We start from the raw sequence: 27,979 nt of genomic DNA on the forward strand, positions 1-27,979 counted from the left end.
CATCCAAACACTGGGAATTGTCTTGTTTATTATAATCATACTAATCTTTCCTGGCATGATGTATTCACTCAAAGACTTTAAATGCATGTTCCTATCCTCTACCCAACAAGCAAATAATCTTCCTAAGATTGAAAGGAACCAAAAGGGGGCACCTAGGTGGCTCAGTCAGTTAAGCGTCCAACTTCGGCTCAGGTCATGATCTCATGTTCCATGAGTTTGAGCCCCACATCGAGCTCTGTGCTGACAGCTCAGAGCCTAAAGCCTGCTTCAGATTCTGTGTCTCCCTCTCTCTCTGCCCATCCCAGCTCATGTTCTTACTCTTAAAACTAAATAAACATAAAATAAATTAAAAACAAAAACAAAAACAAAAACAAAAAGAATAACCAACTTAAAAAAAATTAAGAACCTGGGGCACCTGGGTGGCTCAGTTGGTTGAGCATCCGACTTCAGCTCAGGTCAAGACCTCATGGTTCATGAGTTCAAGCCCCGCATTGGGCTCTGCGTTGACAGTGCAGAGCCTACTTGGGATTCTCTCTCTTTCTTTCCCCCCCTACCCCGCTTGCTCTCTCTCTGTCTCTCTCAAAATAAATCAACTTAAAAAAATTAAAAAAAAAATTAAGAACCTGAAGCTGTGGTCTGTCACAGACACTAAGACCTGTGAATACCACCCAAAGGATTAACAAAAGCTGTGAGAGGGGCACCTGGCTGTTTCAGTCAGTTAAGCATCAGACTCTTGATTTCAGCTCAGGTGATGATCTCTTGGTTTGTGAGATCGAGCCCCAAGTCAGACTCTGAACTAACAGTGTGGAGCCTGCTTGGGATTCTCTCTCTGACTCTATGCCCTTCCCTGGCTCCTGCTCTTCCTCTCAAAATAAATAAACATTTAAAAAAAGAAAAAGCTGGGAGAACTTCAAAGTGGTAGCTGGGAGTGATGCTAATGCCTTTAATTTTGATGTTATCTCTCAGTTATGCTGAGAGTCTGATTTAATTTTTTAAAAAATCAAAATAGGCTCAAAATGGAGTCATTTGCACTAAGCCTCACATCAACAAAGCAAGACTGCACACCTAACTGTAATTTCAATCTCTCCCAGAAATGTAACCTTAAACTAGTCAATTCTAGAATTTCCCCGTCAGCAATAGTGAGGTAATCCACCCAATAGACCAGACCCCCTTCTGTCCGCAGAGAAGAGGTAATCCATACTTTCCCCATCTCTGACCATTCTTCCAATTAAAGCCTCCCATTTTGGGGGTGCCTGGATGGCTCGGTCGGTAGACTATGTGACTCCTGATCTCAGGGTTGTGAGTTCAAGTCCCACGCTGGATGCAGCGAGATTACTTAAAAATAAAATCTTAAGGAAAAAAAAAAAAGTCTTTCATTTTGTATAGTTCTTTAGAGTTCCTTTCTATTAGCTAGATGGGATGCTACCTGATTCATATATCACTGAATAAAGCCTATTTGATCTTTAAATTTATTAATAAAACTACGCAAATACCATTAATAAATAATGCAATGGATGAATCTTGCAAATAGAGGAAAACATTAAAATCTCATGTGACTTAAAGAGTAATCACAGCATTTAAAACACTGAGTACGGACACCTAAAAAACTGCCTATATATCATCTTGTCAAATAAAACATAATTGTATTTAAACTGCACATGGCAGACATTTTTAACAAAAACTCCCCCAGGTACATTGTAAGAAAAGATGTTAAATATCAGACTTTTTTACAGTTAGACATAATTTAAACTGATAACCACCTTCAACCAAAGACTGGACACATAAAATGCTCTAGGAGTCTCAATAAGATTGACAATTTTCTAGCTTATCTGGCTGTTTTCTCTAGTAGCAGCAACAAACAGCAGCTTTTATTCAATTAGAGGCAGTCCTGCCATTTAACATTTGAGTTTTATTCCACCACAGAGATTTAGGTTACTGACTTCATTGGTGCCACCGAATTTACAACCACTTTATTCCAATGCACTATAAATTTGTTAATCACAAGATCTCAGGAACTTGCAAGTTTCCCTCAAAATAGCTAATTTATTTTTTTTTCATTAATGCTTATTTATTTTTGAGAGACAGAGCATGAGCAGGGAAGGGGCAGAGACAGAGGGAGACACAGAATCTGAAGCAGGCTCCAGGCTCTGAGCTGTCAGCACAGAGCCCGACATGGGCTCCAACTCATGAACTGTGAAATTATGACCTGAGCCAAAATTACACTCCTAACCGACTGAGCCACCCAGGCGCCCCTAATTTCTTTCTTTTTTTAAAAAAAAAAATCTATTTATTTATTTTGAGAGAGAGCATGTGCAAGTGGTGGAGGGAATGAAACAGAATCCCAAGCAGGCTCTGCACTGTTAGCACAGAACCTGACTAGGGGTCTAAGCTCACTAACCATGAAATCATGAACTGAGCCGAAACCAGGAGTCAAACGTTTAACCGACTGAGCCACCCAAGCACCCCATAATACCTAATTTCTAAACTCACTCTTCTCCTTACAAACAACAACAAAAAATAATTTATACGTAAACAAAAGTGTCATTAAATTATTAACACTATTCACACAGTGTATCTTAAACAGCTTGGGGCCATGCTAACAATGCTTAGTGTCAGCCATTTTTATCCAGTAAATAGTTCTCTGAAAAGACTGTTTCTATGATTTTTGTGCTGGGCCACCCTTACATGAGCATTAAATACATATTCATGTAAATATAATATATAGGTCTATCACTTAACATTATACCTACACAAATGGTCTCAAAAAGTATTGTCAACATATTGGATTTACAATTTAACATATTTAAAAGGAAAACCCACACAGAAAAAGCAGAAACAATATTCAAATTAAACCAAAGTACTCACGTTGATGCCCAACCCATCAAAGGATTTTCCCATCGCTCCCTGGTATCAAACTCCATCTTCCATTTCTTTGTGTTGTTTACTCCAGACTGCATGTTATTGCGAGCAGGAACAAAGATCCTGACTTTTCTAGTTTTGATATGCTCTACTGGAACGCCAGTTAAAGTAGTGATATCCTACAGAAAAAGAAGCAAACACATTTCTAACAGCTCACATACACTGTGATGTACTTTTGCTGCTTTTTATGTTCATGCAATTCTATTCAGACTTATAAACTGGGGTTTTTAGCTTTCTGACTTCACTACTCTGCTTTTACCATATAAACTGCTATTGTGATATCTGGAAAAGGTATACTGGGAGGAGTGTTAGGGTACAGTGGGAAAGGGTTCATGAAAAAAAAATTAGGTCTCTTTTGTCCAATAAAGCATTGATAATTTCTGAAGAGTTGGCTGGTAGAAGAGCCTATAGACTCTTATTTCATGAGCAGGTGTAACTAGTAAGCAGAGAAAGAATGTGAATGGGTACTAAAATTAAGGGGAGGGGCATTTCAGTGGCTCAATTAGTTAGGCATCCGACCTCAGAACTCAGCTCAAGTCAAGATCTCAGTTTGGTTTGTGAGTTCAAGCCCTGCATCTGGCTTGCTGCTGTCAGCACAGAAACCGCTTCAGATCCTCTGTCCTCTTCTGTCTCTGTGCCTCCCACGCACATGTGTGCTCTCTCTCAAAATACATATATTTTTTAAAAAGTAAGGGCATATAAAAAGTTACTTTTAAATAGAAAAAAAAATCTATTATCAGTGGTTTCTGTGTCAAACTGCTTACAAGAAGTCATTTCCTTCAGGGGAAGGCCTAAACCTTTTGTTAAATAAAATCAATTATAAACTTTAATTAGCATTTTGATTTATCTCCTTTTAGTGAAATCTACTGAAAAGAACCCACACCAAATTTATTCTGCAAAGGTAAGCCATAAAAGTTACACAGTTTTTGCAGAAGTGTGATATGAAAACAATGGTAACTTTCTTGATTCTCTTTTTTTTAAAATAATTTTAACAAACGCTCAAAGTGATAAATGCCTGTAATTTTGATGCCCCAGATTAGACATATTTATCAAACATAGTAGCAGTCTGGACACAAAATAATAAAGTAATTCAGAGTTTAAGTCTCCTTTCAGTAACGGTAGAATATTTGAATAAAAGTAAGATCATATCAGGGTTAATCATATTCTTACAAATGAAGCATTTTAAAACCATGGTTCACTTACTAAATTTTTAAAAACTGGTTAAAAACAACAGAGTTAACATGAAAAAAATCACCAAACTTGTGAAAACTAGAAAATTTTGTAATTTCTATTTCATTGTAACATATCCCCTAAAGAAGACTAATGTTAATTTATAGTTCCACTCTAAACAATGCTATGGACCAAATAATTACTGTCAACACTTAGTGCGGCAACATATACTGGGAAAATACTAAGCACATTTCTGACTTCACTAGTCTTCCTACTCACAGATTAAGAAAACACTGTTTAAAGTTATTTTAGCTGGCAACCAATCTTCTGCTTAACACAATACCTTTCCACCTGCACCAATAAGTAGGTGTGGTTACTTTGTCACAGCTTGTCTGTTTGGAGAAACTATCAAAATAATCCATATAAATATTTACACAAATACGCACTTCTAGTATGTGCCTACATTTAAAAAGTTTCTTAAATAAAATAAATGCAATTGGTTCATAATTTCTAAATGTATGAATATAAGTTTTAATTGGTAATTTTTAGTCGCCAAGTTCAATTTCAAAGGAATTTCATGTTTTATGACATTTGTTCACTTTCTGAAGCATATTTCTCTACTCAAGAGCTTAAAAGAGACTCCTGGGAAGTCCTCATGCTTATTTCTTTTGAATTCACTATAGCACTTGTAATCTGTCATATTATTATTTAATATTACATATCTTTATATTAAAGTCCTATTTCCTCAGCTAGAGTTTAAGTGGCATATAAATAAACAATATAAGTGTGTTACAAAATTACAGGGCGAGGCACCATTTCCAAATTCCACAGCAAACCCTCCATAAAAGTTCATAAAAAATAGAACTATAAGTTAGCTACTCTTTGCGACTTACAGGAAAGGAGACATTAAACACTTATAATACCATTTAGCTCAGGAAGATGAGATTATAGGGAACAGATTTACTTTTTCTTTACCTTCTACATTGTGATGTATATATATGACAAAGTAATAGAAAATAAAACTTTTTAAAAAAAGAAACAGCATTTCTTGATTTGTACTATTAAAATAGAAGGGGACAGAATGATTTTTTAGGATGGAAAATCTCTTTAAGTGGCTAAAATGTTACGGAGCTCTTTCTATTTTGAACAACTACCAGTGCTTCCATAGCTTCTCCAAGTATGACATTTTTTTAATTGATCTCATCCCCCAATTTAAAGTTGGCATTGGCACAAAAAAGTTTCTGAATTTTGAAGCCCAAGTTGTTCTGACAAAGTCCCTGCTCTTGCCTGCAGAAGACATGTAAGGTGCCGCAGCAGAGTTGAGCTGCTGCCAAAGACTGAGAATGAAAAGGCTTGGCATCTCTCACATACTTGACACCTAAAGGGCACAGAAGCTCTAAAATTCCTAGTCCCTGTAGGCACACTCTCAGTCTAGACAAACTGATTTCTCACACTTTTAAAATGCATTACGACACTATTGTTATCATTTCATCCACACGGCTTCAGCTAGTGACAGAAGAACCTGTCCTTTAAGCCACATTTCAATGGGCTAAAAGCTCCCACTCCAAGATTCCATTAAAACAATGTAATACTTGAAAAGAACTATGAAGCACTATGTTGAAATCTTTACTTGTGTCTTGAATTCTTTGCTCTCCCTCAAAATAAATAAATAAAACATCTGCAAACTAAACTACATTGAACTAAAGACATTATGTCTAGATTTCTATTTCTGTATTGCAATATTGGATCACCGGTGGTTTTCTAAAAAGAAAACCCTACTTATCCAAATACTTTGCTGATGTCAATATTGCCTTTAATAGATTTCTCATTTTATTGGCAAAATACGTATTTATAAATAACAATTCATAATTTTCTATGACTACAAAAAAGCTACATCACATTGGATGAGAAGCCTTCAAGTTTTTACCTAAAGAAACTCAACACTCACTAGCTAATAATTACGTATAAATTTTCATAAATCAAGTTATCCTTTAGATAATATACACTAATTTTCTGAGTTTTAAAACTTTTAATTTTTAAACAGTTGAGTCAAGCATAAAACCTGTATTCCAATTAATAATGTTACTATCTTAATAAAATTTCACAAACACCAATCATATGTACCATAATGTGATCTTAAGAAACATGACTAATGATTCATAGACTGAAGGGCATTCAGATAAATATTTGCTCCTGAAAAGATGCACCTCACAATTCCAAAGTTCCTCTCTTTCAGCACCATCTCCTCCACAGTCTTAAATTCTGGAAGAGCTTACAGCTGACCTTCTATCTCACAAGTCTACTTAAACGGAAGAGGAATTTAAAAAATGATTAAGAAAGTATATGCCAGTAGATGTAAATGAACTTTATTCTTTCAAATACCAATTTCCATTATAAAATATTTGTTTTCCATATAAAAACTGTATGATTCGGTTATCAACTGTCCCCATTTATGTTGTGTGAATTCAACTTTTTTTTTTTTTTTTTTTTTTAACAAAGGAAGCAGGGAACAAGCAATGGGAAGTTGGTGTCAAAATGCAGAAAAACCTCCCAGCAAGCTTCTTGCAACCACCCAGGATTTAGAGTCTTGCTGGTCGCTCTCTTTTCAATACCAGAATTTCACACATTTCAATGACTATTATGACTTCAAAGAATCAAATTTTCATCATTGTCCGTCATCTGCCGGTTGATTTGTATAAAGGAGTTCTTCTGCATGCACTCCAAACAAAAGCCTCCTTACTTTTGTGGTTATATATCAAGTTTAAAAGTTTTGTTTGTGACAGTTGTGTCTTTGGTAAATTAGGGTAACACTGAAGGAGTGCAGCTGCTCTGCAGGAACCTCCTTTCTGGCACCATTTCACTTAAATAAAAACTGAATAATTAGCTTCTGCCTTTATTAAACCACAAAAATGCCACTGGCCTTAGTAATTACTTCCAGTTGCCCCACCCACTTAACCTTAATAGTTTACACTTGTCATAAATAGAAATAAATGAAAAAGGTTTTCACCACTTTGGTGAATTTTTGACAGATCTCCCAGCACATCCAGAAGAGCCAAAATTTTAACCAGGTTTCTGGGTAATAAGGTCAATAAATTGCATGTATGGATCGATGTTGAAAAGTTTTAATAGAGCACATGCTGGAACATTAAGTACAAATACTGCTTATAGAAACTTGTTCTACTGCAAGCTTTTAGTTACCAATTAATTATGTATTTAAATTTATTCTAGGGCTAAAACTGATCTAAATTTGAAGACTGCGTTTATATTCTACTTCAACCATGAAAGATGTTAAAAAAAAATCTGCAATAAAAACTTCCTTTCAAGTACCCTACAGATACTTTGCACAAGAAACTCACTAAGTGCTCTCATAAATAATGAAGGACAGTTTACAAAATAAATTTTATAGTTTGAACAATATAAAGAGTTGACAGCATAACTATAGGTATTTTACTTATCATGGAAGAACTTTAAGCACTTCTAAAAAGTCAGTGGTCATCAAAATTCAGATACAAATAAAAACTGTAAAAATACATTAGAGGTGTGCTAGTAGAACTGACTTTTGTTTGTCTGTTAAAGCAACACATTGATGTGGGAATCCAACCAGGTAATGAAACAAGTATTGGAATGCAACATTACATTCTGTATACTGGGCAAGGCTATCATGGAACCAAAAGTTCAGTTTTAAATAAAATGCTAAGATAGAAACAGTAACATGCAAATGACTCTGAAAATCATGTAACACGTAATCAAACTAAGAATTACACATGAGTATCAATCCCTAACTATTTTCATTACTCCTAGCTCTTTGTGAACAGGAGCAATGGTTAAAAGCAAAGGGCTGAGTCAAATGGGTTAGAAGAATACCAAATCACAACTTTGGGCAAATAAACTTCTTTTCATTCACCATCTATAAAATTAACTAAATGAAGTAAAATGAGGACTAATGTATATAAAGTGCTTACCTTAGACAATAAAAAGAATGTATCTCATTTACTCAACGTATTTTTTGGCACCTACAATGTATTAGTTACTAGACATAATGCTCAAAACAGTACAGACATCATCTCTATTCTCATAAAAAGTAATATTGAACTTTTTAAAAAGAACGGAGTGAATAAGTAATGGGAAGCTGGTGTTAAGATACAGAAAATCTCCCATCTTCCTTGAAAAACGAGTTAGTAATCAAAATACAACAAAGGGTTTTGTAATTAGAGTCCATAAGCTGCTTCAAGTTTGGAGGAGAGAAAAATGTAGCTTCTTAAAAACAAGGGCTGAATGTCCCATTTGTTGTACACATCAAAAACACTGAGTCAAATATGTTAAATGGGTTAAGTATGAAAACACATACTGATAAGCCTAAGACATTCATGAAACTGAAAGAATAAGATATAATTTACTTTATTTCAACTCAAAATGAAAGATCCTATTATGCCAAGTTATCCATGCCAGAGGCTGCAGGGGATATAAAGACAAAATTTTATTCCTGAGTAAGTTTACAATTTGTGCACCCATGGTAGGGGTGATGCGTGGCAGAAATAACTAAATAATCACAATGGAAAATACAATATTGGTTAAGAGAAAGCAAGTAGGATTCAGATAAATCTGGAGGAACCCAAGGACCACCATTTGCTACCTATGCAGTACTGACGAGTTGCTTAAACTCTATGTCCATTTCCTCTTTAAAAACTGTATCACAGAAGCTATGTAATAGCACTGTTTGGAAGGATTAAATAAAAAAAATTTAATCAAATTTTAAAGGTGAAAGAGTATCAGAAAATATCTGACCAAAGAGGGACAGAGAAGATGATTCCTTCAGGATACTTACGATTTTAACGATACTGGTAAACACTTAATAATATTAAAGAGAAATTTATAAAAATGTATCCATATGCTTAACACCCTAGCAACCGTTTTCTTAACTGTTTTACCTACCAATAAATATCCATATACAATTCCACTTTACATAGTTATAATAATACAGTTATTTTGCATTGATTCTTTTGACCTAGTTTTCATATTTGTTTTAATCCTTATTAGTAGCCTATTTAAAAAAAATTAATGCTTATTTATTTTTGAGAGACAGGCAGAGTGTAAGCGGGGGAGGGACAGAGCGAGAGGGAGACAGAATCCAAAGCAGGCTCCAGGCTGTCAGCACAGAGCTCAATGCAGAGCTCGAACTCACAAGCTGTGAGATCATGACCTGAGCCGAAGTCAGACGCCCAACCGACTGAGCCACCCAGGTGCCCCATAATCCTCATTAATAGTCTATTAAGTTAATATGTCACAATGTCTTAGCCAATTCTGTCAATGAGCCCTCTTACTAAACTACAGACGCCAATGGTTAAAACCAGAAATAGACAAGACTGCTTAACTCACACTCTAACTAAAACGTATTGTGCTTATTTCTTACTGCACTTTCTTGAGGCATTGACGAAGACATTTTGCAATGACTGAACATTCCAACTGCCAGACCAGAAAGGCTCGAATAGTAAATGAGTGTCTAGAAGACCATACCCTACACATCCCCTTCTCAGACCATGATCATGGGCTAAACACATACTGAATTCCACCTGTGATCATGAGCTCTCTGCTTGCTTTCTTGCATGGACCACCCCCCTCCACAAACTTTCCCTATAAAACTCCAGGTATCCATCTTGCCAGCAGAGAGGTAGGTTGTTAAGACTTGAACCTGCCACCTCCAATGGCTGCTGGCCCCTGAAATAAATTTCTCCCTTTCTTTTTTCCAAACCCTTATCTCTTGAGTTATTGGCTTCTCTTGCAACAAGTTTGTTCAGCAACAGTGTTGGCAAACGCAGCCAGGAGCTATGGTTCCAATTTGTCCAGCCCCCTCAGGAATCTCCTGGGATGGAGCAATTGGCTGAGGCAGTGCACCAGGACTCACCCATTCATTTCCTAAGCTAGTGGCCATGATAGATCCATCAGCAATCTCTCATTATTGAAAAATCACACTGTCTTGTTATTATTGCTTTTCCAGTATACTGCAATGAAAATCCCTGTAACCTAATTCCTTTAACCACAACTGAGGGTAGAACTGATAAAGTCAAAGGTTATAAGAATGTTCATGGTCCGTAATATGTCATCAAATTGCTTTCCAAAACTGTGGTCACATTTTGTATTGCCACCAAAAGGGAAGCCAACTTCCATTTATCCTCTCAAGGCACAGGTATATATTAATTGGCTGGGATTTATTTAGTGTGCGTTCTTCCATGCAAAACTACAGAAGATGAGTTTGGTTTTTGACTTGTAAAAACATACCAAAAATTTAACAAATTTTCCTCAAAAATGACCTAAATGATGTTATATTACTTTATAAGAGCAGCTACCAAAAGAAACCTCCATGAAGAGGTTAACACTCATCCAAAATCTAATTAACTGCCCAAAATATAACTCTGAAACGTCATACAATCTCTTTGTAATTGTAGGGGCCAAGGGTAGTCCACACCAATCATGGGTCAATTTGGCATGGACATCATTTTGAACTAAAAGCAATCAAAACCCAGCACATTCAGGAAAAGCTCTTTACCTCTCCCTCAACTGCCTATTTGTACCAGAAAGAGAGCTACTAACAGAGATTCCTCTTTACCTAAGAAATTTATCTATATAATAAGGCAACTCTTGTTTTTTTAAACATCTCCTCTTACCTTCCTGCTAACAGTCTTTCTCCCCTTTGTATCCTCAGATTCCCACCCTCTCCTTAGCTCAAAGAGGCATCATGTTGCTCAACTGTCTTTGGAACTCCAAGGCTATGTGAACTGCCAAATGTACACCATGAAATGTTATTGTCTCCTATTAATCTGTCTCATGTCAACTTGGTTCTTGGTCCATCCAGAGGGACCTTGAAGGGCAAAATAAATTGTTCCTTCTCAACACAATGGTGTGCGGATAGCAAATATTTTCAGATTTGTACTGTATATAGTTAATTTTGTAGTACATGATTAACATATGGCATAGCCAAATCAAGTCTACTAATCAGCTATTTTATGAGAGAATGCTACAATTTTTAAAAAATGCTAAAACTTTCCCCTCAAATCAGGAAAATTCATTGGGAGACTTCATTTTTATACAAGGAAACACACGAAACAATCTTTGGTTTCTATTAATTTTGAAACTGAAAGTTACTAAAAAAAAAAAAAAAACAAAAAAAAACATGCCTCACAAATTAAATGATCAATATTGTGTCAGTGAAAACCAACATGCTTCTCTGAATCATTTTGAAAGTTACTAGGCTAATAATTTTAAGAAGAAAGCTATAATAATAATGATCAACTTTGTAACAGTTAAGGCCACTTTTTTTTTTTCTTTTAAATCCAATGCTCCAGAAGTTTTGGGATTTTTAAATCACTAAGTCATGTAGCTATCAGGCATATAGGAGCTTTTTCAGAAGGCGAAATAAAAGGACAAAAAAGTGTGGCCACAGAGCACTTGGAATAGTCTGAAAAGATCCAATTTTTTAATCCAACAGTCCTCCTCATACCCTGGTACTAAATTGAAAGGCTGACATACACACAACATACGTTAAGAACTATGAAAACAAAAGCCATAGCAGCAAAGAACCAAATATCAAATAATTGTTGAAAAAATATCAAAGCAAAGGAACAGAAGGTAAATTAACTTCTTAAAATCAAGAAATAGTTTAAGCAATAAATGAAATTAATTAAATCTGCAAAGGAGGCTGGAAGTAATAAAAAATAACAGATCCAAAGCTAAATGGTTTTTTTTTTTTAAGATTTTTTAAAGATTTATTTATTTTTGAGAGAGAGAATGCAAATGGAGAAGAGGCAGGGTTGGGGCGAGTGACAGAAGATCTGAAGCAGGCTCTGCATTGACAGCAGTGGCAAGCTCCATGAGGGGCTCGAACTCACTAGCCATGAGATCACGACCTGAGCTGCAGTCGGACACTTAACCAACTGAGCCACCCAGAAGCCCCTAAATGCTTCTGTTTAACAAAGCAATATTCAAGAGGCAAAGATGTGAAGATCAAACTAGACTGTGAGGAGGCACATTAAGATGTGTAAGACAATTCCTTGTTAATTTAGAATAAAAGTGAAATTACGCAACAGAAGTCTCCTTTCTGACTCAGGAATTGACAGTTAGCTGAAAGTACTAGTGACGACAGGGGACCACCTAAGTAAGTAAATATACACACACATGTGCATGCATGTGCACACATATACATTCACACCTTATACATTGTATTTTAACTTAAAAAGCATACATGTACACTCTTCTAATAATCTGATAATAGGGCCAGTATTTTTTGAGTATGGGTCCAATGATTAGAATTCTAAGTGTTGTTTCTTTGACAAGTTACCAGGAAAATAAGTTAATTTATTAGTTTGGGGGTTTTTAAATGTGAAGTTAGAATGCAAAGACATTTGTGAAACAGAGTCCAAAATCTGTCTAGAATTTTATGATTTCCTTTTTACATTATAATCTTTTGTAATTGTTTCACCTCCACCTAATTTGACAGAATTCATTAAAAATTCATCATCAGGGTGCCTGCTTGGCTCAGTCGTTAAGCATCAGACTTCTGCTCAGGTCATGATCTCACAGTTCATGACTTCGAGCCCCACATCAGGCTCTGTGCTGACAGCTCAGAGTCTGGAGCCTGCTTCAGATTCTGTGTCTCCCTCTCTCTCTGCCCCACCCCTGCTTATGCTGTGTCTCTGTCTCCCAAAAATGAATAAATGTTTTAAAAAAACTTTTTTTAAAGAAATTCACCATTATCGTCTTTTCTTTTCTTTTTTTTAAATGTTTATTTAGGGGCTCCTGGGTGGCGCAGTCGGTTAAGCGTCCGACTTCAGCCAGGACACGATCTCGCGGTCCGTGAGTTCGAGCCCCACATCAGGCTCTGGGCTGATGGCTCAGAGCCTGGAGCCTGTTTCCGATTCTGTGTCTCCCTCTCTCTCTGCCCCTCCCCCGTTCATGCTCTGTCTCTCTCTGTCCCAAAAATAAATAAACGCTGAAAAAAAAATGTTTAAATGTTTATTTATTTTTTGAGAGAGAGAGAGTGTGTGTGAACAAGTGGGCAGGGGCAGACAGAGAGGGAGATAGAGAATCCCAAGCAGACTCCATGCAGTCAGCACAGAGCCCGATGTACGGCTCAAACTCATGAACCGTGAAATCATGACCTGAGCCAAAATCAAGAAATCAAGAGCCAGATGTTTAACCAACTGAGCCAGCCACACAGGTGCCCCTCCATTATATTGCCTTTTCAAAGTATTCAACAGAACTGTCACAGAAAGAACTCTTTGTCCCCTATATAGCAATCAGATCATAGTATTCAATTAAATTATATAATCACAATTTCAAGGAAAACTAGCATAGAAACTTATGGAAACAAACACAACTGGGTCTTGGTAAGCATGACTCAATTACTGTGAGCCAAAGTCTGGCTGTATACTAAAATGAAACCTAAATTCAGCCATAGTATGTAGTGTGTTGGGGTGTCATTAAACATGTTCTATGTTCTATAGAAAGAATCGAGAGAATCAGTACCTGAACAAACTGTTAAAGGTAGTTTAAAAAAAAGTACAGATTCATTAACAAAGCCATTATTGTAAAAGAATCATCACAATGTAGTATGTAAATGGACTTTCACTGCCATCCATGATGGAATTAAGTGTTACCAGACTACTGCCCTTGACATATAAAACTGGGAAAGTTACTTTAAGCACTATTTTCAGATACTGGACAACTGGATGGTAGGCAGAATCACAGTGTAATCCCTGGAAGGAGAATTCATGATGTAGTCCTTAACTATCTCAGCTTTATGCCTGGAAGCACACTGCAGACCATGGCAAAGCCTAAGCACAACACAGTAGTTCGTATCAGAGCAGAGAAAGTAGGATTTAGGAGCTTAGGGTTGCTGAGGTAACAGACCTTTTTGAGGCAGAGTTCTGAAAAGGAGCAATTACCCAAGATAAATAAAAGGCATCCAAATTCTAAATAAAGTAAAATTATCTCTGTTCATAGATTTATAGGACTCCATACACACTCACAAAACCTGTTAGAGCTAATGAACAAGTTCAGCAAAGTACCAAGATACACACACACACACACACACACACACACACACAAGCAACCCAGTTGTGTGTTTTTTTTAACTTTTTTTTTTTTTAATGTTTAGTTATTTTTAAGAGAAAGCACAAGCAAGGAAGGGGCGGTGGGGGGGGGGGGTCAGAGGATCTGAAGCAGGCTCTGTGCTACAGCAGAGAGCCCAATGTGGGACTCAAAACTCACTAACCACAAGATCAAGACTTGAACAGAAGTCGGATGTTTAACCAACTGACACACCCATGTGCCCCCCAGTTTTGTTTCTCAATGCTAGCAATAAAGAATATGAAAAGAAAATTAAGAAAACAATTCCAATTACAATAGTATTAAAAAGAATAAAATACCTGGGAATAAACCAAGAAGGTGAAAGACATGTACACTGAAAACTACAAAACACTGTTTAAAGAAATTAGAGAACACAAAAATAAATGGAAAGACATTTCGTGTTCATGGACTGGCATGTCTTAATATTGTTCAGATGACAACATTACCCAATCAACCTACAGATTTAACGCAAACTCTGTCAAAATCTCAGTTATGTTTTCTGCAGAAACAAAAATTCATCACAAAATTCATATGGAATTCTGGCCTCAAAACAAATCTTGAAAAAGAAGAACAAAGAGGACTCAAATATCTTGATTTCAAAACTTATGTAAAGCTATAGCATTTGAAATAGTGTGGTACTGGTATAAGGACAGATACAGGCCAATGAAATAGAACAGACAGCCCCAAAATAAACTCTTGGATATACAGTCAACTGATTTTCAACAAGAGGCCAAGACTGGTATACTTCAATTAATAGTGAAGGGAGAATGTCAGGCAGAAAGGCGAGTTCAGGTACCTTCCAGAGTATGAGACCCAGAGCCCCTCTCCAACTCCATGCAGGCCTTCATCCCTGCCATGGCTAAACTAATCCAGAAGAAGCTACAGGGAGAAGTGGAGATATCAGCAGCTACAGAAGGACCTGAATTAAATCCATGTCTGGGCAGCAGAAGCCTGAGGTGCAACTAATAAAAATAATATCATTAAGGAGGAATTGGCCCTGCTGGTTTGGTCCAACATGGTCTTTAAATTTCTGGGTCCTGTGCTGGTCAAAGAGGAGATGGGAGAAGCTTGGGCCACACAGTGGGAAAGAGGCTGGACTATATCAGAGCTGAAATTAAGCAATACAAATCCCAGCTCTGGGATCCTGAACAGCAGACCGCGCTACAGAGAAGACCCTGGCTCAGGTGCAGCAGGAGTTGTAGTGGGCCCAAGTGGCCACGGCAAGGGCTTCTAGGAAGGACTAACCAGGTGTGGGGAGCAGGGGAGGAGAGGAAATGAGGCAGCTCTAGGGTCTATACTGTAGCTAACAAAATGTGAAAACACCTGTTTTCTGACCAGTCACTTCTGTCATAATTGTCTCCATCCATTCCCTGGGCTCTGTCCACTTTATATATACACCACCTACATTACTCCATCAGGTCAAAATTCTTGGAACTGGAACCTCTCTGTGGCAGAGTAATCCTTCTTTCTTTATTGAGACTAAAATCAAATGTCTCAAACCTACTTCTTGTCTGTATGTGCAACCCTTAATTCTCCCTTATTTTGGCTGGCAACACCTCTACAGGAAACATGAGAAAGGCATTTACAACACAATTGTTGGGAAGGTTAGATGGGGGGAAAATAAAAGTACCAAAACCATTCAATGAAAAAAGCATATCCAAAGCCAAGGAAACTGCATATCCAAATGCCTATGAATGAAATTGGAATCTTACCTTATAGCAAATACAAAAGTTAACTCAAAATGGACCAAAGACCTAAATGTAAGAGCTATAACTATAATACTCCTAAGAAAACACTGGGGAGTGGGGAGGGGGGTTGGGGCACCTGGGTGGTACAGTCCGTTGAGCAACTGACTTGGGCTCAGGTCATGATCTCGTGGTTTGTGAGTTCAGAGACCCGCGCCAGGCTCTGTGCTGACACATCAGAGCTGGAGCCTGCTTCGGATTTTGTGACTCCCTCTCTCTGTCTCCCCCTCCTCTCCCCCCACCGCAAGCGGGCTGTCTCTCAAAAATAAACAAACGTTAAAAAAATTTAAAAAGCAAAAAGAAAGAAAGAAAACACAACACTGGGGAGAAATTCCATAACACTGAATTTAAGGAGAACTTCCTGGATATGACAACGAAAGCATGTGCAACAAAAGCAAAATAAACTGGATTTCATCAAAATAAAAACATTTGTGCACAGGACATATACCTGATAAGGGATTAATATTCAGAATATATTTATTAAAAAAAGACAACAAAAAACAATCCAAATAAAAAATGTGAACAATACTTGAATATTCAAGATATTCAAATGGACAAGAGCACATGAAAAGATGCTCCGTATCGCTAGTCATTAAGAAAATGCAAATGACACCCTCAATGAGAGACCACTTCACACCCATCAGGATGGCTATTATATAAAACACAGAAAGTAAGTGTTGATGAGGATGTGAAGAAATTGAAACACTTATGCACTGCTGGTGGGAATGTGAAAATGGTACAGGCACTGTGGAAAACAGTATGGCAGTTCTTCAAAAGTTAAACATAGAATTATCATATAATCCAACCATTCCACTTCCAGGCATATACCCAAAACAACTGAAAGCAGGGACTGGAACAAATATTTGTGCATCCATGTTCACAGCAGCATTATTCACAACAGCCAAAAGGTAGAAAGAACCCAAATTGTCCACCAACAGATGAATGAATAAACAAAATGTAGCATATATATACACAATGCAACTTAGGTAATCTTAAAAAGAAGTAAAATCCTGACACATTATAAGAATTATGTAAAAATTAAGCCAGTAACAAAGGGACAAATATTGCATGAATCTACTCATAAGAAGAACGAATAATAGGCAAATTCATAGAAACAGAAGGCCTAATAAAGGTTACCAGAGATTTGGGGAAGTGGGTAATGGGGAGTTAATGTTTAATGGATTCAGAGTTTCTGTTTGAGACCATGAAAAAATTCTAGAAATGGACACTGGTGGTGGCTGCACAACACTGTAAATAAGCTTAAGGTCACTGAAGTGTACACTTAAAAATGGCTAAGTTGGTGAATTTTGTGTTATGTGTATTTACCACAATTTTAAAAAAATGGAATGGCATCTTTAAACTGTTAAAAACCTTCAACCTAGAATTCTATAACCAGTGAAAAGGTTGTTATGAGCAGAATGTCTGTAACATTCAGTGTCCCTCTGCCCCACAAACCCATGTATTGAAGGCTTAACCCCAAATAGGATGGCATTTGGAAACATGATGGGCCTTTGAGAAGTAATTAGAGTTAGATGAATCAAGATGTGGGGTTCTTATAAAGGGATTAGTGCCTATATAAGAAGAGACACCTGAGCACTTGTTTACTCATGCCTGCCTGCACACTCACATTTGCTCTCATTCTCTCTGTTCGCCATGTGAAGACAAGGTGAGAAGGCAGCCATCTACAAGCCTGGGAGATCATCCTAACAGGAAACCAACATGCTGGCATTTGAACCTTATATTTCTAGCCTCGCAAACTATGAGAAAATAAATTTGTTATAGACACCACTCAGTCTATGGTGTTATGGCAGCCTGAGCTAAAGCAAAGTCTTTCAAAAGCAGAGGCAAAATGAAGGCATTTCCATATACACAAACACTAAGACATTTTGTCCCAATAGATGTGTTACTATAAGATATGTTAAAATGAAGTTCTTCAGGATGAAAGAGATACCACATGGAAATCTGTTATCTATATGGAGGAATGAAGAACACCAAAAATGGTAAATCAGTGGGTAAATATAAAAGATTTTTCTCCTTGTTTCTTAATTTCTTTAAAGATGACTGATTGTTTAAAGCAATATTAATAATTTACTATGAGGCTTATATTGGGAAGTAAAATGTATGTCAACATTAACACAAAGGACTAGTGTAACAGATGGAAGCACTGTTTCAAGGTTATATGTAAAGTGATATGTTACTAGTTCATAGCAGAATATAAAACCTTAAGAATGCATACTATAATCCCTAAAGGACTCACTAAAAAAAGAGGTAGAGATAAAACATCAATAGGAGAGATAAAATGGGTTTCTAAAAATGTATTCAATCTAAAATCATGATGACAAAGGTGGTAAAGGAGAGGAGAAGAAAAAAGGAAGAGAAAGGAGAAGGCAAAAGGAAGGGAGGGAAATCAAATGGGAATTAAAAGGTAGAAATTACCCATTAACAGAGATATATAAATTAACAAAATGAAAGATAAAAATTATAAGATCAACTCAATACATGCAAAAAAAGCATCTGACAAAATTTAACATCTATTTATGATAAAAACTCAACAAAGTGGGTTTAGAGGGAATGTGCCTCAACATAATAAAAGCCATGTGACAAGCCCACAGTCAACATACTCAATGGTGGAAAGCTGAAAGCTTTTCCTTTAAGATCAGACACAAGACAAAGATGCCCACTCTTGCCACTTCTGTTCAACATTAATATGGGAAGTCCTAGCCAGAGCAATTAGGCAAGAAAAAGCTATAAAAGGCATCCAAATTGAAAAGGAAGAAATAACATGGTCACTCTTTAGATGACGTGGTATTATATGTACAGAAAACCCAAAAGATCCCATCAAAAAATATTAGAACTAGGGGTGCCTGGGTGGCTCAGTTGGTTTAGTGTCGGACTTCGGCTCAAGCCATGATCTTATGCTTTGTGAATTTGAACCCCACATGGGGCTCTGTGCTGACAGCTTGCTCAGAGCCTGGAGACTGCTTCAGATTCTGTGTCTCCTTCTGTCTCTGCACCTCCCCCACTCAGGATCTCTCTCTCTCTCTCTCTCTCTACCCCTCCCCCATTCATGATATCTCTCTCTCTCTCTCAAAAATAAATGTTTAAAACAATATATATTAGAACTAAAAATATTTTAACAAAGGTGCAGGATACAAAACCAACACACAAAAACCTGCTGCATTTCTTTTCTTTTTTTATAAATTAAAAAAATGTTTTTACTTTTTTTTTTTTTTTTTTTTTTTTGAGAGAGAGAGAGCACAAGCAGGGAAAGGTCAAAGAAATGGAGACACAGAATCCAAAGTAGGCTTCAGGCTCCAAGCTGTCAGCACAGAGTTCAATTAGGGGCTCGAACCCACAACCCATGAGACCCTGACCTGAGCTGAAGTCAGACGTTTAACTGATTGAGCGACCAGACACCCCAAACCTGCTGCATTTCTACACACTAATAATAAACTATCAGAAAGAGAAATTAAGAATACAATCTCATTTAAAATAGCATTAAAAAGAAAATTATCTAGGAATATATTTAACCAAGGATGTAAACATGTATAATGAAAACTATGGGACATTGATAAAAGAAAATGAAGAAAGAAATAAATGGAAAGACATTCCATGCTCATGGACTGGAAGAATATTGTTAAAATGTCCACACCATTCAAAGTAATTTATGGATTCAATGCAATTCCTATCAACATTCCAATGGCAGTTTTCTCAAATAGAACAAACAGTCCTAAAAAAGACTCCAAATAGCCAACCATTCTTGAAAAAGAACAAAGTTAAAGGAATCATGCACCCTGACTTTAAACTATATTACAAAGCTACAGTAATCAAAACAGCAACAGCACTGGCATAAAAATTCACATATAGACCAATGTCACAGAACAACAAAATGGATGGACCTCACATGAATTGTGCTAAGTGAAATAAGTCAGAGAAAGACAAATACTGCATGATCTCTCTTATGTGTGGAATCTAAAAAAAAAAAAAAAAAAGGCAAAACACACACACAAAAAACAGAAAACACCAAGCCCATAGATACAGAGAACAGTTGGTGACTGTCGGAGATGGGGGACTAGAGTGAAAGAAATGGGTGAAGTTGAAAGAAAGAAAGAAAGGAAATAAAGAAAGAGGGAGGACAGAAGGAAGGGGAAAAAAGTCAAATGGGAATTAAAAGGCAGAGACTGTTAAACTAGGTAAAATAAAAGCAAGAGCCAAATATATGTATGTGCAAGGGACAAACTTAAAACATGAGCTCACAAACAGATTAAAAGTAAAAGAGTGAAACATGATGCACCATGCAAAACTAAGAAGAAAGGAGCAGCTGTTTAATGTCACCCACGTAGACTTCAGAATAAGGATTAGCACCAGGAAAAGGGGGACCTTACATACCGATAAAAACATCAATTTGTTAAGCACACATAACACTCTTCAGTGTTTATACATTCAACGTTTATGCATCTAACAGTAGAGCTTCAAAATAAGTGAAGCAAAAAAGTGAACTACTAACATAAGAAACAGACAAATTAAAGTTTGAGATGTTAACACTACTCTCAGTAATGGACAAAAGATGTAAACAAAATTATTAGGCAGGATGAAGAAAATCTGAACTCTATATACCAACATAAAACTTAACTGAAATTTATGGAACACCAAACACCAAAACTAGAAAATGCACATTCTTTCCAAGTATACGTGGGAACATTAAGACAGATGACATTCTGAGCTATTAAAAAAAAAAAAAAAGTCTTAAGAAATTTCAAAACTGAATTCAGAGTGTGTTTCTGACTACAATAAATTAAATAAAAAATTAATATTAACATAGTTCACCAAATAAATGACAAAGTAAGTACTGTAGACATTTTTTAAAGGATTAGCTTGCATTGTTCTGGAAAGGCATTATAACAAGAATAAGAAAATACAGACTGACATGTAAGATACGGAGAATGCTTCATAACTTCCTCAGATACAGTCTTTATATAACAAACTGTTATAATGCATTATAAAATAACAGTAGTGATAGTACTAATTGCTATACGTTTTACATATATTTATGATAGAAATCTCATCAACCTGAATATCATGAATTGATAGTACAATGATAGCTAACTTCATAATGTTGATCCTCAGGATGTACTAAGCTTTGAAGTACTTTCAATGCATTTAAATATTTTAAATGCATTAAAATATTAAAGGTGTTTTTACTGTTTTCTACTTCTTGTATGTATTCCACTTCTTAGAATTTGTTATACCCATATGTCAGACTCTGAAAGGCATCCACAGAACTGGACCATGTATGCTTAAAAAAAAAAAAAAAAAAAAAAAGGCTATGAAGAGCCACACCTCTAAAATTATATAGAGTTAATTAGTAACCTCTAGAAGTATCTTGTTTTATCCTTAGGTATCAAAAAATATTTAAAATATTAATATTAACCCCTTTGATCTAGTAATTCAACTCATAGAATCAATCCTAAAATAAAGATGCTATCAAAGATTAGACTTAGGTATAAAGTTGTTCATTCTAGCATTGTATGTAATTGTGAAAAATTTTAAATAATGCGAAGTATAACAATAGGTATGATTATGGTATAGCCATACAATGGGAGACTATACATCCATTTACAATTATGCTTTTGAATAATACTGATTGACAGAGACAGAAGGAGCATAAGTAGGGAAGAGGGGCACTGGGAGAGGGAGAGGGAGAGGGAGAGGGAGAGGGAGAGGGAGAGGGAAAATGAATCTTAAGCAGGCTCTATGCTAAGTGCAGAATCCAATGGGGGGCTTGATCCCATGATACCGGGATCATGACCTGAGTTGACCTCAAGTGTTGGATACTCAAGTGACTGAGCCACCCAGGCACCGTAGTGCTTTTGAATACTTTTAAAGATATTCAAAATATAATGCAAATACAGTATGCATTAATGAAAAAAAATAGTACGTCAAATTATGAAGCATGATGTGTTCTATATAAATATGGTTGGTGTGTTTAAATATTCATAGAAAAATGAAGTAATATCACCAAGACTCAAATTAAAGATGATTTTAATTTTCTTTGTACTTTTATACTTCCAAGTTAATGTTTCTATAATGTGCATATTTTACAGTTAAAATCAGTAAAGTTTTAAAATTACATATAGTTTAATAACTGAATAGAACGTATAATGAATTAAGGCCTTCAGAAACTTCTTTGGAGTAATACAGTTTAAAGTTCCCATTAAAAACTGGTTATAGGGGTGCCTGGGTGGCTCCACGGTTGCGCATCAGATTCTTGATTTCAGCTCAGGTCATAATCTTAGCATCACGTGATCAAGCCCATTTTGCTCAGGTTATGATCTCCCAGTTTGTGAGTTCAAGATCCACAAGGAGGCCCACATCAGGCTCCTTGCCGGTGCTAACCTTGCGAAGCCTGCTTGGGATTCTCTCTCTCTCTTCCTCTCTCTCTGCCCCTTCTGTATGCACTCTCTCCCTCAAAATAAACAAACTTAAAAAAAAATAGGTTATAAGTGACTAAAGATGTTTCTCATTGAAACGATAATTGTATAGATTGTCAAACGATTGTCAGAAACTAATGAGATAGTAATATCAAAGATGATTTAGTAAAATGCAAAAGGCTGTTAGAAATAGATAAGTTACATAACAAAAATCATTAACTACACACACACATACATACACAAACGAACACCTCTAATATATTAACATAAGACCATTGTAACTGAGGTCAATATTTTGCTCCAAAATCCCCTAGTGTCTGAATAGAAATGTGACTCATAATAGTAGTTTTCTCAATTACTTCAGATTCAGTTAAGGATAACAAACATCATTCCACTTTGCTTCTCTCTTCAGACAATTCCACATAGGAAAAAAGGGGGGGGAGGAAAAGAGCTTTTATTGAATGATGAAGTAAGTAAAATATTATATCTCCTCTTATTTAATGTATTCTCAAACTAACTTGCAAAACAAATCTGAAAAGTCATTTTCATTTTATAAGGACAAGGAAGTTAAATAACTTGCTCAAGTCTTACAGCTTAAAGAAGGGATTTAAAAAACCTAATGCTATAACTATAAAATCAGTCCATACTCTTTCTAGTATCCCAAAGTCTCTCACTAGGGTGAAACTTTCAAGTAATATAATGTACAAATCATGGCGTTTCTTTTTCCAATTAGTAAATGTCTTCAAAAGTCCTATATATTCTCAAGGGGGGAAATAAGGCAATGAGGGAAGAAAAGCTATTAGAGGGTAGGGGTCATCTCTGTCTCTCCTCTCTAGGTCTGACATAGCTTTCCCAGGATTTTGAGAGAAGGGAGAAGAAGTAAAGAAAGAATAAAAAGGACAAAAGTAACAGAAATGTGGAAAAATGAAGAGAAAGGGAGGAAGAACAAGAGTAAAAGAGACAAAGGGGTAGGAAAAGGAAAGGAATGATGAAGTCCTTTATAGTTTTATAAAGGCTGTTGAAAGGGGAAACTGACAGGGGTGAAGGGGAAACCAAGCAGCCAGAAAAAGATGACTGTCAGATTCATAGTCAGCAAAAGATGAACACAGAGTTACAAAGACAGAGGGAAATAGTTATACAAACACTGGAGAGAGAGAGAGACAAACTCAAAAAAGCAGACAGAAAGAGGGAGAAAGGAATGGCAGAAAGAAGTCAAAATTAAAATGAAGACAGACAACCATCTCCACCTGCCCATGCCACCAGCTGAAGCAAGGAACAGAAACTTAAATGTATTTGGGGCTTTGTCAGCACCTACTTGGTGGACAGCAGCTCAGTTCATTTATTTTCCTTCACAGTGATGACGGTTCTCTACTTTACCCTCCCCTTTTGGGGGTGGAGTGGGGCGAGTGTGGGAAGACCAGGGAGAGCGGTGAATTAGAGGAATGAGATGAATTTATTATTTCAGGTCCCAATGTGATCTTTAACAAAAAGCATTTCAAATTCAGAAGATACAGAATACAAGAATCAAGCATCAATGAATTGTTATACCATATGTAAAATCTAAAATGTAAAGACAAAAACCAGGATCTTTTGTTTTTTAAATGTTTATCTATTTAATGAGAGAGAGAGATGGGGGCGGGGGGGGGGGGCAGAGACAGAGAGGGAGAAAGAGAATCCCAAGCAGGCTTCATGCTGTCAGTGTACCGAGGCTTGACCCCATGGACCCAAGAGATCATGACCTGAGCCAAGATCAAGCGTCGGATGCCCAACTGACTGAGCCACCCAGGCACCCCAGTCAGGATCTTTTTTTAAATGGCTGTTCAAAATCTAATCACTTGTAGAAAACTTTAGGAAAGTTTTATTCACTTAGGAGTGAATAAAAAAGGCAACAAACTAACCACTTCCTTTGAGCTTCTTTCAAGTGACCTTTAACCATAAAAGCCAAGTAATTCCCAAGCTCTTTTGATCAGTAAATCAGATAAAATCACTTTCCTACTTAAGACCCTATAATGACTTCCCATTAGAATTAAGATAAAAATAAAATTCAAACTTCTTACCATGAACATAAAAATTGTACCTGATGCAGTCCCTGCCTACCTCTTTTACCTCATTGAGTTTCATTCTCCCCCTTTTCATTATGTCACAACTCTCCTTCTCTTGACTACTACCAGCTGGTTTACACTTCAGGACATTAGCTTCTTCCTCTACCTGGTAGGTTCTTGGATTCTCACATAGCTGGCTCCTTTTCATCATTCAGATTTTAGTTCATATATCATACCTTCTCAAAGTGGCTTGCTTTGATTGCCCTACAAATAACCCCTTTTTTGCCCATCCACTCCCCAGTTACTCTCTATACCATCACCTTTCATTTTTTTCTGTAACATTCATTAATCTATGAAAGTACCTTAATTATTTAGAAAGCTGGCATATGCTTATACATAAGAATATAAGCTCTAAGGGCAACAATGTTGTTCCATATTTATGGCTAAATGCTCAAACTACATAGGTGCTCAACAGTGGTGCTATATATATATATATATATATATATATATATATATATATATATACACTTAAAAAGTGGATTAAACAAATAAAAAAGTACAGTAAGATTTTGTATTATAAGAGACAAGTAAAAATAAATCCCTTGCAGAATCTTCACAAATAACTACAGATTGTCATAGTTGAAAACTCGTAGCCCTAGAATAGTTTTAATCTCTAAACACTCTAGGCATAGGCCATGTCAGCCATATTTGAATGTTTAATACATCATAATGCTTACTAAACTAGGAACTTATTTTAATTTCTCAGATCAAATTTCAAACTACTCAATTAGGCTTAAAAATCTTTTACTTTTTTAAATGTTTATTTATTTTTGAGGACAGAGAGAGACAGAGGATGAACAGCGGAGGTGCAGACAAAGAGGGAGACACAGAATCCGAAGCAGGCTCCAGGCTCTGAGCTATCAGCACAGAGCCCAACACGGGGCTCAAACTCATGAGCTGTGAGATAGTGACTTGAGCTGAAGTCGGATGCTTAACTGACTGAGCCACCCAGGCACCCCTTAAAAATCTTTTTAATTGACAGACTTTAACTATAATAATATATGCTTAGTAGTCATTGTAATAGATACAAATCTGTACACTAATCAGATCCTCAGTTCTTAAAATTACATTAGTGTTCTCGGCCCAACATATGTCGTATATGTTGTTTAGAGAAAGCCAAGATCATTTCTTATACCTATTCTAGTGGAAGCATTAAAATTAAAAAAAAACACTCTATTATTAATATATGATATACTCTACACTGAAAGAAGTATTAAACATGAAACAGGAATGGAACAAAAAGCTTATTCATATGTTCTTGAAAAGTGTGCCTTATGAAGCAGAGTTTTGTGAAAACAGTACACTACATACAGTTAAGGGTTCCATATCACTACCTTTTTTTAAATGTCCTCATCTCATAAAATGTGAATGATATTTGCAAGCTTGCAAGTGGTATTTTGAAGAGTTAGAATTAGTACAGACTAAGTCACATAAAATTAGAAAGCCTGAACACAGAAACAGAATCAAAGTTTGTTAGTCTCAAATTCTGAGGTCTGCATTCTCCTTCCCTTTGCTCTAATTCTGTTTCTCGAAATACATGATTTAAAGAGGAAAAAAAAAATTGTCACCAAAAGATATTACTCCTATTTTTTTCACTTCCTCTCACCCCTGCCTTCTTTAAGAACTTACTGTAAGATGATGAACATGAGGCTTTAACAAGTTTAAAGCAGATATTTGGATGAATTCTTAAGTTTTGAAATTATCTGGTAGGTAGGCCAATTAAAAAAACAGTAACTAAAAAACAAAATACTCTTTCTACTACCAAAGAAACAACCACCAAGCAACCCGCCTATATTCAAACACAGGATATAAAACATCATATGTCTACATATTCTGATATAAACACTGATGATTTTTTTCAATTATATTCAAAGGAATAAAATTAGACAAGCAATTTCCAAGGAGATAACATACAGCTTATGCACCTTTAATTCATTAAAGAAAAATAGGTAATTTTCACATATAAATTATATAATCTCTAAAATATGACCCCAAAAATCTTAATTAAAATTCAAACAAATAAAATATTATCAATTCTACTTTATTGAGAGCCAGAGCTCCTACATAATAACATGCAAGAATTTTAAATTCGTGAAAGCAAGTGTCAAGTACTACACAAAATTTCCATACACAGCAGGTAGTAAAGCAAGAAAAGAACTGACACAGTTACTCTCCTTAAAAGAGACATACAATGGAGAACTGTTATACAGCGCTAGCATACTACAGATCTATGCATTAAAGATGTTGTGGCTATTAACAGTTTAAACCTTTACTGTATTTTGCTAATTGGTACATAGAACTTTAAAGCTTTTGAAAGATAAAACATTCCAGTCATTTCAATTCTCCAGCATTGTTCAAGTATTCCAAGTAGGAACAAAGAGGAAAATAAATCAGCTTTAATTGCTGAAGAATCACAGATAATAGAGATGGCTGAATACTGTAGAGGAAAGATCTTTTGTTCCTTAAACAATTTTAATATAGAAAGATCATTCTCTATTTTAAATTTAAATGGTTCCTGTCTGCATATAAAAACTACTATTAACATCCATTTCCTCTGTAAGTACTTAATAAGTACAAGTTTCATATAGCTTGATAATATAATATCTGAATGTAACTTATTTTAATTGGGAGTATATTTTAGACAACAAAGTTCTGTACTTAATATAATTTTATTTAAAATAACCATATAAATGATCTGACTTGTTTTAATCAATATTCAATATTAAATATAAGAGTTAACTGAAGTTGTTTTAAAATTAATGATATTATTGAGTAGAAATATTTTTATTTTAAATGATCAATGTATTCTATTTAAATTTCCAGTAATTTAAGAGCATGTTTTATCTATCAACATAAAACTAAGCCATTTTAATATTAGTCCACATACTAAGGTATATATGTCATGCAATAAGAATACTAAATGCGGTTTAATAGCCTTCTAAACATTTAAGCAATCATTTACGTGATTAATATTCTTGGTACAAAGTACATTCACTGATTAACCTATCCCAAAAGTGTAAGAACAACATTTACTTCTAAGCCATACCAAATCTTAACATTTTTCATTACTTGAGTTTTTCATATTTTTCAAAATTAGTACGTTTTCCCCTCCCTTTCTTCTCTCTCTCTCTCTCTCCCTCTCTTACACACACACACACACACACACACACACACACACACACACACAGTATTTGAAAAAAGGCAAACTAAAGAATGGCTATTTCACTATAAAATTTACACTTCCAAAATCATTAGTCATTACTTCTTTAGAATTTTAAGCAATAATATTGCTACAATTTTAAAGGCTATTCACCAATCTTTTTCAGTAGCTCATGGATAGTGTGAAACCACAGAGAGAAATACATTGTAAAAAAAAAAAACAACACTATAGTTGTTTTTAAAACATAAAACTATATTGCAAACTAACATATATATTTAGTCAGTGCTTTTTCTCTTTTTAATAGTCTCATCTAAATACAAAAATATAAAT

General features: G+C 35.7%; 1 protein-coding gene and 1 pseudogene across 2 annotated transcripts in view; one reads left to right on the top strand and one right to left on the bottom strand.

Moving 5' to 3' along the window:
• The window catches only part of NDUFS4 (NADH:ubiquinone oxidoreductase subunit S4), a 112,240-nt gene that overhangs the window by 33,529 nt on the left and 50,732 nt on the right, over window positions 1–27,979 (bottom strand). For both annotated transcript variants that reach the window (XM_045438183.1, XM_045438192.1), the window contains exon 3: window positions 2,866–3,038. In XM_045438183.1, coding sequence (XP_045294139.1) covers window positions 2,866–3,038 — 173 coding nt within the window. The remainder of the gene's footprint in view (window positions 1–2,865; window positions 3,039–27,979) is intronic.
• On the top strand, window positions 15,067–15,413 carry LOC123580165 (annotated as a pseudogene).

This window comes from Leopardus geoffroyi, chromosome A1 (assembly GCF_018350155.1).
Source record: "Leopardus geoffroyi isolate Oge1 chromosome A1, O.geoffroyi_Oge1_pat1.0, whole genome shotgun sequence".
Taxonomy (NCBI): Eukaryota; Metazoa; Chordata; class Mammalia; order Carnivora; family Felidae; genus Leopardus; species Leopardus geoffroyi.